General features: G+C 35.6%; 1 protein-coding gene across 1 annotated transcript in view; it reads left to right on the top strand.

Moving 5' to 3' along the window:
• Positions 1-704: 704 nt before the first annotated feature.
• The window catches only part of si:ch211-67e16.11, a 30,606-nt gene continuing 20,741 nt past the window's right edge, over positions 705-10,569 (top strand). Inside the window, exons 1-3 of the mRNA XM_042000984.1 lie at positions 705-2,672; positions 2,979-3,251; positions 9,469-9,705. Coding sequence (XP_041856918.1) covers positions 2,363-2,672; positions 2,979-3,251; positions 9,469-9,705 — 820 coding nt within the window. The 5' untranslated portion in view covers positions 705-2,362. The remainder of the gene's footprint in view (positions 2,673-2,978; positions 3,252-9,468; positions 9,706-10,569) is intronic.

Genomic DNA, 10,569 nt, shown 5'->3' with positions numbered 1-10,569 from the left:
AAACAAATATCCGAATGGTTTCCACACCCATTTCTTTTTTTCCCCCTTCAATTTCAAGATAACAGATTGCAAAACATTACAAAAAAGAGAGAATATATATATATATATATATATATACATATGTGTGTGTTTGTGTGTGTGTGTGTAATTTTTATATTTATTTATTCATCCATTTCTATTTATTATTATTTCTATTGGCTTTTAACTCAGCCTGAGTTGGTGGCTTTTATTGTTGCCAGTAAATAAGTTTTTAAAATGATTATTATGGTGTTGTGACTGTTTTACTGTGTTATTATTTGCTGGTTTTTTTTTTTACCTGTGCTGTATGCAGCACCTCCGTCAACTGTTGTTTTTAAAGTGCTTCACAGATAAAAATTAGCTATTGGGCAGCTGTAGCTCAGGAGGAAGAGCAGTTGTTTTTCAACCAGAAGGTAGGTGGATCGATTCCAGGCTTCCACTGACTACATGCCGAAATGTCCTTTGGCAAGACACTTAACCCCACGTTGCCTCCCGATGTGCCTATCGGGGTGTGAATGTGTGTGTGAATGGGTGAATGTGATAAGTAGTGTAAAGCGCTTTGAGTGGTCAAACTGACTGGAAAAGCGCTGTATAAGTACAAGTCCATTAATCATATTTAAATTTTTATATATCATTTACTAAATAATTATACATAACTAAAATAATCAAAGAACTTACTCAAGTATAAATCTAAAGACAAAACTTTTTATTGTGAAAGAATTTTCTGGGGAGTTTGTACTTCCTTGATTCGACCAGCAGAGGGCGCCACAGAGAGTAAACTCCACTGCTGCTCCTCTTCTTCTCTCTTATCCTCTCCTTTTCTTTGTGTCCCATTTCTCTTTCCATATTTTACCTCATTCTTCATCCCCTCTTTCCATTTTTCACTCACTTTCTCCTTTTTCCTTCTTTTCTCGTGTTTTCTTTCTTACCTTTTACACGCTTACTCTTACACTGTTCTTCTTTTTCTTCCTAATAGGAAACAAATGGGTGATATTTCTTGTCTTCTCACCCTTTGATCTTTTTCTTTTTATTTCTTCCATCCTTTCCAACTTCAAGCCTTTCCACCTCTTTTCCTCCCATCATCCTTCATTCCATTTTTCCTTCTTGTATCTCAACTCCTTCATTCATTATTTCCTTTCATTGATCATTTTTGCTTTCTTTAAGTTTCTGCAACTCCATTTTCCACTCTACCTTTATTCTTTTCCTCTTACACTATTTTATCCATCTTTCCTTTCAAACTTTTGCTCTTCTTTGCCTTTTCCTCTCTTTTCCACATCTTTAGTTTCATGAAATCTTCGTTTTCTCCTCACTGCTTGTCCATCTGTTTGTCATCTAGTTCTCAAGTTCTTTCTTTCTTTCTTGCTCCATCCTTCATCCTGCTTTTTCTCTCCTTTATCGTCCACTTCATTAGTCCTATTTCATCATCATTAATCCTCTCCATCATTTTCTTCCGTCTCTGGCATGTAACAGCTTGCAGACCGGGAGAGAGAGAGAGAGAGAGAGACAGAGACAGAGAGAGAGAGAGAGAGAGAGACAAAGAGAGAGAGAGAGAGATAAAGAGAGAGAGAGAGAGAGAGAGAGAGAGATAAAGAGAGCAGACTGAAGCTGAGCAGCAGCTTCTTTCCTTGGAGCTGCAGACGTTCAGCAGGACAAACCGGATCCGTCACCTTCCAAACCAACACCGAGCCTGAAGCCGTGGAAAAGGAATAAAGAGCAAACAGAAGAAGAAGAAGAAGTCAGTCGTCCAACTAAAAAGTTTAATCTGTTGTCTGTGGAGATTCTGGATCATTTTTCCTTTTCACTAAAGAAGGAAAAGTGAAGTGAGGAGAGAAAGAAAAGGACGTCTGATGGAGCAACTGACATGCAAAGAGAAGAAATAGAAGAAAGAAGATTAAATTCGTTAGCATATAAAAATATTTTTCCACCATTAAACAAAAAGAGATTAAACAGACGGAGTTTTGACTTTTCGAAACAAATAAAGAGGAATCAGCTGAAGAAAACTAAGAAAAAAATCATCCTGCTCTTGGTAATTTTACTGAGAAATCTCAGAAAGTACAAGAATTTGCAAAATCCTGAAAAGGAACACGTCAACAGCGAAGGAGTAAAGAGGTTATAATAAGAGGAACAAAAATACCTGGATAGAAAAGTAGAGAAGAAGCTCTGCGAAGGGAATGTTTGAGGAGCAAAAAGGAAAAAAGGCAGAAAACATGAACCAGGTGGAAAATCTGAAATAGAAAAAACAAACAAAAAAAAAACAAACTTAAAAAAAACAAGAAGGAAAATAAAAAAATTAAAATAAAATCCAGAAGGAAAAAAGATCCGGCTGAAGAATCCAGGTGTGACGATGCAGCTGCAGGTACTTCTTCCAGCTCTTCTCTCCATCCTGTCTGTGGCCCCGGCGGGAGGCGTGGCCCCGGTGGGAGGCGTGGCCCCGGCGGGATCTGTGGCCCCGGCGGGAGGCGTGGCCCAGGTGGGAGGCGTGGCTCCGGGCCGGCTGGAGCGCTGGGTCCGGTCCGGCCTGCAGTCCCTGCAGTGGGACCAGCTGGACCGCTGTCTGCGCGTGTCCTCCGTGTCCGAGGTGGAATGTAGGCGGCTTGCACACCTGCCGCTGTCCTCCGTGGTCGTGTATGTGTCGGAGCCACACGCAGCTGCAGGTAGGAGCCGCCAGGTGCACGTCACACCTGTCACACCTGTCGCACTCTAAAATACACACTAAATTTACAAACATATTTATATTTATAAGAGCAAATCGCGTCTGTATGACGTATGACGTTCTTCAGGTACGACATGACATGAAAAAGGCCTGTTTATAAGATGCCATCATGCATTATCACTATTAATCCTGTCATCTGGAATGTTCTTTTATTAGTATATTTAGACTTTTTTAACGCATATTTTAAAGTGAATATGAGCCTCGCTCCACCTGTAGCTGCATCATTCGGTCCTCCCCATCGTTCCAGGGCTGTCAGACAAGGTTCTGGCCATCCTGCCAGATTCCTCCCCCGGGATGCTGAGCTCCAAGCTGCGGGGCGGAGTCAGCGTGGGACGGATGCTGAACCGAGGGGAGGGCCCGCACAGACACCAGCAGCCTTCACCCGGTTTCACCCCCCATGATGCCGTGTTGGTGCTTGATCCAAGCCCAGGAGAGAACTTCGGACACCCCGTGGTCCTCTTCTACGTGGATGTGAATGTGACAAAGAAGAGATGCTCCCACCTGGATGGCATTTACCTGGGTGAGTTACTGGCATGGTCTGCTTTTATAACCTTTCACACTGTGTTCATTTCAGTTAGTGGTTCATCTAAATGTAGGAAAACATGCTGCGTAAGTCAAACATAAACTTAATGAGGCTCCAGTCGTTTGCTGCTGCAAAACAAAATGATGTGCAACCAAAAACAGTCGAGATGTCGGGAATCGATTCTCAGACACTAATTGATTCAGGATCGAGTATCAGGCATCGAAACTTAAATGCCAACTCCTTTTATGAAACAAGTGACATTTTCTGGTGTTATTTGAGATTTTTTTTTAATCTTTTCTAATCAACGAGCAGCTGATGCTGCCACAGGCCCCTCCCCCAATCTGAAAGGACCAGGAAGAGGCTCGATCCTCCTGCAGCATCAGTCCCAGCTGCATTCAGAGCAGATGCTCATGCTTCATGACCAGACTCAACACGACTCAAAACCAGCTGCTCCTGACTCATAAAACAGATTTTAGTTTGTTAGTTTGTTCTATTTTTACTTGATCTATTAAGTATTGTGAACACTGTGTTTGCCAATAGATCTTCAACCTAATGTATTTATTTTACAATGTTAATGTATTTTCTATTTATCAATATATTATTATTGTACTCTTTGGGTTGTGTTGTTATTTGTGTGTACTGACTTTGAGTCTCCCCCCAAAAGTACTCAGTAAATGCAGCATGTGATGCAGTTCTATATATTGTTCTGCATCATCTCTACCATGTTCTAGATCATAATCCAGAATTCATATAGCATCATCTCACCAACCGTCTCCATGGTGATAACATCTACAAAACCTCCAGACGTGACAACTGAACAATAAAACTGATGATCTGGCTAAACACACATTTTCCTTTATATCACTAAAGTGTGTGTGTTTGTGCAGCAGCATCACCCAAAGTCACAACTGCTGATAAAACAATATCATTTAACTAGTTTTTCTTCACTTTAGATCAGACGATCACTTTAGTTGTAATAATCAGTTAAATATTTTAAACAAAGATCTAAACCTTAAAAAAAAGATGTCTGATTGGTTCATCTTGTGTCGTCGTTGAAAATGATGGATGTCTGGGGTGTGTCATGCTGTGCACACGTTAAAAATATTAATGCAATTAATTACAAAAAAATGTTGTTTTTAACAGATTTAATTTAGATTTATTTATATGAATTTAATTCAGATGTGCCTACAACAATATTGGAGAAACATTAGGCATTTGTGAAAGTTTGGACACCCTCACGTCCCCAGAACAGTTCATATCAGCTCCGTCCACGTTATCAGGTCTACCTTCTAGTACCTCTACTCACTCTGGAATGAGACACAACAATAACTCCAAAGCTCACATTCCTGAATAATCCCAACAGCTGAGACGAATTCCTGGATTAAAATAAATAATCTAGAATTTGTCCTAGCAACTTTTCCAGACTACTGCTGATTCCCGGGTTTTTTTAGTGGAGTGTGCCTCCATACATCAGCGTCCTCAATCACGCCACAAATTCCTTCAAAATAAACTGTATTTCTCTCAGAAAGTTTTAGTTGTACAACAAAAGTGTCACATGTTTTTATAGCTGATGAACTTAATTAAATACTATATCTATCTATCTATCTATCTATCTATCTATATATATATATAGATAGATAGATAGATATATATGGCAGTCCATTTCTCTCTAGTGAATGTAGATATGGGTAAAATGCAGACGGGGGTTTGTGTGTGAAGAAGAAAAAGATGACGACGAAGAAGAAGAGCTTCATTCCTGTAGAAATGATCTGAAAGGACAGAAGCGTGTCTGAGAGTTTCTGAGCTCCTGCTGTGAGAGAAGTTCGGGCCAGATGTTGAGGTGACTTCGTTCTGGAACACACACCGGTCAATTATTCATACGTGCACACGCAGCACCGTGCCCCCTGCTGGGTCCTTCAGACGGTTTGAACCACCATCAACTGTCTTCGGACCTCATTTAACCCGCTGTGGAGAGACAACCTCAGAAAGAGGAGTGGACCCAGTCAGAAAACTCTTTAGGTGTTTCAAAATTTAAAAGACTCTCTACTTGTGTCGTGCAGTTGTTGATGAGCTTCTGACTAAAAGTGGAAGTGTTTTAAAGGTTTGACATTTCTTATTATAGCCAAGAAAAAAAGGCATGGAAATAAGTCTGGCTCGACTTCTCTGCTTCATTAATCCAGAAAAAGAGAAACCAAAGAAGAAGGTCCACTCCCTACAACTTCTTCCACACTTGGCTGATAAAATTTCACTTTCTAAAAAACAAATTACTCTCAATTTGTCGTGAATGTAAATAAGAAATTTAGTTGTGATGGTTCTACTGTCAATAATTCACTTCCAGCATTTCTTCATCTCTGACTTTGTTGTTTCTTTTAAAGCAGACTTGATCAATAGTTCTCAGCTTCCTGGAGGTTTTAATGTTTGTCTTTGGACATTTTCTGCTTGTCTTTTCTTTTCTTTTCTTTTCTTTTCTTTTCTTTTCTTTTCTTTTCTTTTCTTTTCTCTCTCTTTCTTTCTTTCTTTCTTTCTTGTGCCTGATCCTCTTCAGAAGAATGTGTTTTTTTTCTTTGCTACTAAACACTGAACAATGAATCATTCAAGCATAAAAAGGCTCCTAAGCTAACATAGCAGCTAACACTAACTTTATTAGGTTAAAGTTCTAGTTTATTTTTAATTAGGTTAAAGTTCTAGTTTATTTTTTATTAGGTTAAAGTTCTAGTTTATTTTTTATTAGGTTAAAGTTCTAGTTTATTTTTTATTAGGCTAAAGTTCTAGTTTATTTTTTATTAGGTTAAAGTTCTAGTTTATTTTTTATTAGGCTAAAGTTCTAGTTTATTTTTTATTAGGTTAAAGTTCTAGTTTATTTTTTATTAGGTTAAAGTTCTAGTTTATTTTTTATTAGGTTAAAGTTCTAGTTTATTTTTTATTAGGCTAAAGTTCTAGTTTATTTTTTATTAGGTTAAAGTTCTAGTTTATTTTTTATTAGGTTAAAGTTCTAGTTTATTTTTTATTAGGCTAAAGTTCTAGTTTATTTTTTATTAGGTTAAAGTTCTAGTTTATTTTTTATTAGGTTAAAGTTCTAGTTTATTTTTTATTAGGCTAAAGTTCTAGTTTATTTTTCATTAGGTTAAAGTTCTAGTTTATTTTTTATTAGGTTAAAGTTCTAGTTTATTTTTTATTAGGTTAAAGTTCTAGTTTATTTTTTATTAGGTTAAAGTTCTAGTTTATTTTTTATTAGGTTAAAGTTCTAGTTTATTTTTAATTAGGTTAAAGTTCTAGTTTATTTTTTATTAGGTTAAAGTTCTAGTTTATTTTTTATTAGGCTAAAGTTCTAGTTTATTTTTTATTAGGTTAAAGTTCTAGTTTATTTTTTATTAGGTTAAAGTTCTAGTTTATTTTTTATTAGGTTAAAGTTCTAGTTTATTTTTTATTAGGCTAAAGTTCTAGTTTATTTTTTATTAGGCTAAAGTTCTAGTTTATTTTTTATTAGGCTAAAGTTCTAGTTTATTTTTTATTAGGTTAAAGTTCTAGTTTATTTTTTATTAGGCTAAAGTTCTAGTTTATTTTTTATTAGGCTAAAGTTCTAGTTTATTTTTTATTAGGCTAAAGTTCTAGTTTATTTTTTATTAGGTTAAAGTTCTAGTTTATTTTTTATTAGGCTAAAGTTCTAGTTTATTTTTTATTAGGTTAAAGTTCTAGTTTATTTTTTATTAGGTTAAAGTTCTAGTTTATTTTTTATTAGGCTAAAGTTCTAGTTTATTTTTTATTAGGTTAAAGTTCTAGTTTATTTTTTATTAGGCTAAAGTTCTAGTTTATTGTTTATTAGGTTAAAGTTCTAGTTTATTTTTTATTAGGTTAAAGTTCTAGTTTATTTTTTATTAGGTTAAAGTTCTAGTTTATTTTTTATTAGGTTAAAGTTCTAGTTTATTTTTTATTAGGCTAAAGTTCTAGTTTATTTTTTATTAGGTTAAAGTTCTAGTTTATTTTTTATTAGGTTAAAGTTCTAGTTCATTTTTTATTAGGTTAAAGTTCTAGTTTATTTTTTATTAGGTTAAAGTTCTAATTTATTTTTTATTAGGCTAAAGTTCTAGTTTATTTTTTATTAGGCTAAAGTTCTAGTTTATTTTTTATTAGGTTAAAGTTCTAGTTTATTTTTTATTAGGTTAAAGTTCTAGTTAATTTTTTATTAGGCTAAAGTTCTAGTTTATTTTTTATTAGGCTAAAGTTCTAGTTTATTTTTTATTAGGCTAAAGTTCTAGTTTATTTTTTATTAGGCTAAAGTTCTAGTTTATTTTTTATTAGGCTAAAGTTCTAGTTTATTTTTTATTAGGTTAAAGTTCTAGTTTATTTTTTATTAGGCTAAAGTTCTAGTTTATTTTTTATTAGGTTAAAGTTCTAGTTTATTTTTTATTAGGCTAAAGTTCTAGTTTATTTTTTATTAGGTTAAAGTTCTAGTTTATTTTTTATTAGGCTAAAGTTCTAGTTTATTTTTTATTAGGCTAAAGTTCTAGTTTATTTTTTATTAGGCTAAAGTTCTAGTTTATTTTTTATTAGGTTAAAGTTCTAGTTTATTTTTTATTAGGCTAAAGTTCTAGTTTATTTTTTATTAGGTTAAAGTTCTAGTTTATTTTTTATTAGGTTAAAGTTCTAGTTTATTTTTTATTAGGCTAAAGTTCTAGTTTATTTTTTATTAGGTTAAAGTTCTAGTTTATTTTTTATTAGGTTAAAGTTCTAGTTTATTTTTTATTAGGTTAAAGTTCTAGTTTATTTTTTATTAGGTTAAAGTTCTAGTTTATTTTTTATTAGGCTAAAGTTCTAGTTTATTTTTTATTAGGCTAAAGTTCTAGTTTATTTTTTATTAGGTTAAAGTTCTAGTTTATTTTTTATCAGGCTAAAGTTCTAGTTTATTTTTTATTAGGTTAAAGTTCTAGTTTATTTTTTATTAGGTTAAAGTTCTAGTTTATTTTTTATTAGGCTAAAGTTCTAGTTTATTTTTTATTAGGTTAAAGTTCTAGTTTATTTTTTATCAGGCTAAAGTTCTAGTTTATTTTTTATTAGGTTAAAGTTCTAGTTTATTTTTTATTAGGCTAAAGTTCTAGTTTATTTTTTATTAGGCTAAAGTTCTAGTTTATTTTTTATTAGGTTAAAGTTCTAGTTTATTTTTTATCAGGCTAAAGTTCTAGTTTATTTTTTATTAGGTTAAAGTTCTAGTTTATTTTTTATTAGGCTAAAGTTCTAGTTTATTTTTTATTAGGCTAAAGTTCTAGTTTATTTTTTATTAGGCTAAAGTTCTAGTTTATTTTGGACAAACATAGTGGCTAACATCTGTATATGTAAAACCTAAATAAGGCAAACAAGCAGCTCATGTTGTCTTGTTTGTGCTAATGTTGCAGCTAAAGTAACAATTGTAAAGCTAATCCAGCAGCTGATCACATGTAAACAAAGCAGCTTCCCCGCTGAGGGACTAAAAAAGGTTTCTTATTCATACTCGCCCATGTTGGTCAGTAACTACGAAGACTTCGTAAACACAGTTAATCAGTGACATTGAACCATTATTGAAGTAATTATACTTTTGCTGCACAATTACTTTGTCCCGAAGAAAAATGGGAATCTCCTCGACATCGATCACATCTGCAGTGATGAAGGTCCGATGGACGGACGGATCTGCTCCAGAACCAGGACCTCAACAGGTCTGATGGACGGACAGATTCTCCCCAGAACCAGGACTTTCTCTCCAGAACCAGGACCTCAACAGGTCTGATGGAGGGATGGATCCTCCCCAGAACCCGGACCCGAACATTATTGAAGCAGTGTGGGATGATCTGGACAGAAAATGGAACAAAAGGCAGAAACATGTAAAGAAGAGCTTTGGAAAGTCCTTCCAGGATCCTGGAGAACTATTCCTGCAAAGTCCTTCAAGGATCCTGGAAAACTATTCCTGGAAAGTCCTTCAAGGATCCTGGAGAACTGATCCTGAAGACTACATAAGGAAATGAAAACAATGTTCTCTGTAAGGGTTCAGACCGGGATGAAGAATAAAAAATATTCACTTTCAAGCCTTTTCTGATGTCCTGTCAATTAGTAAAATAATTAGTGTCTGCTTAGTAATAATTTTGGTTAAAATACCTCATCTGAATACTTCTGAATAAAATCTGAGAAACTTGTTTAATCTGCTGCAGATGTTCACCGCCGCTCTGTTTTCTGTTTGTGTCTCCAGGTGATGAGTGTTTGACCCTGGCTCTGAAAGGTCGCTGTCAGAACCAGCTGAAGCGTCTCCAGGCCGGTCCAGAGAGGCTTTTCGGTAACAGTCGGCTGGGTGGGGGGGCTGTGCGTGGCAGCACCAGCAGCAGCCGTCTGCTGGAGCGAACCATCGGAGGGTTCTGTGAGGTCCATTTCCTGCCGCTGGTGGTCGCAGTCGGAGACAGAAACCGTACACAGAGACTCAGATGTGTTGGTAGGCAGAAATCTGAATGTGGTTTGATGATCTGTTTCATGAAGCTTCAGAGTTGTTAATTCTAATATTAGAATAAAACATTATAAATGTTCAACCCCAATTCCAAAACAGTTGGGATGCTGTGTAAAATACGAAAACAGATGTAGTGATTTCCAAATCTCATCATCCATCTTTTATTCCCAGTAGAAGATAAAAACACGTCAGAGGATGAAACTGAGACGTTTCACCATGTGATGAAAATATGAGCTGATAGTGAATCTGATGCAGCAACACGTCTGGAAAAAGTAGTTCCGGCACTTTGTAGCATAATTGTGTAGCACCTCCATGTACTTTTCAGCATTGATGGAGCTTCACAGATGTGGAAGCTGCCCACGCCATAGGCACTAATGCAGCCCCATCCCATCAGAGATGCAGCTTTTCACCTGTCCACTGATAACAAGCTGGATGCTCCCTCTCCTCTTTAGTCTGCAGGACACGCCGTCCATGCTTTCCACAAACTAGTTCACATCTTCATCCAGGTTTCCACTTTGCCTCAGACCATTTTAAATGAGCTTTGGTCCAGAGAAGACGGAAGAAGCTGGTTCTGGATCCTGTTCACATCTGGCTTCTTCTCTGCATGATGGAGCTTTAACCTGCATTTGTGGGTTTCAGGGTGAACTGTGTTCACAGACAGTGGTTTCTGGAAGTCTTCCTGAGTCCATGCAATGGTTTCCAGTAGAGAATCATGTCTGCTTTTAATGCAGAAGATCACCAGCATCCAGTCTTGTCCCATGCATACAGAGATTCCTCCTGAATCTTTTGATATTCTACACTGTAGATGGTGGATCTACAAAGTCTGTGGAACATTTTTCTGAAATTGTTCCA

This window comes from Melanotaenia boesemani, chromosome 12 (genome assembly GCF_017639745.1).
Source record: "Melanotaenia boesemani isolate fMelBoe1 chromosome 12, fMelBoe1.pri, whole genome shotgun sequence".
NCBI classification, from domain to species: domain Eukaryota; kingdom Metazoa; phylum Chordata; class Actinopteri; order Atheriniformes; family Melanotaeniidae; genus Melanotaenia; species Melanotaenia boesemani.
Note: the sequence above shows the minus strand (reverse complement) of the source record. Positions and strands in the feature narration are given on the sequence as shown.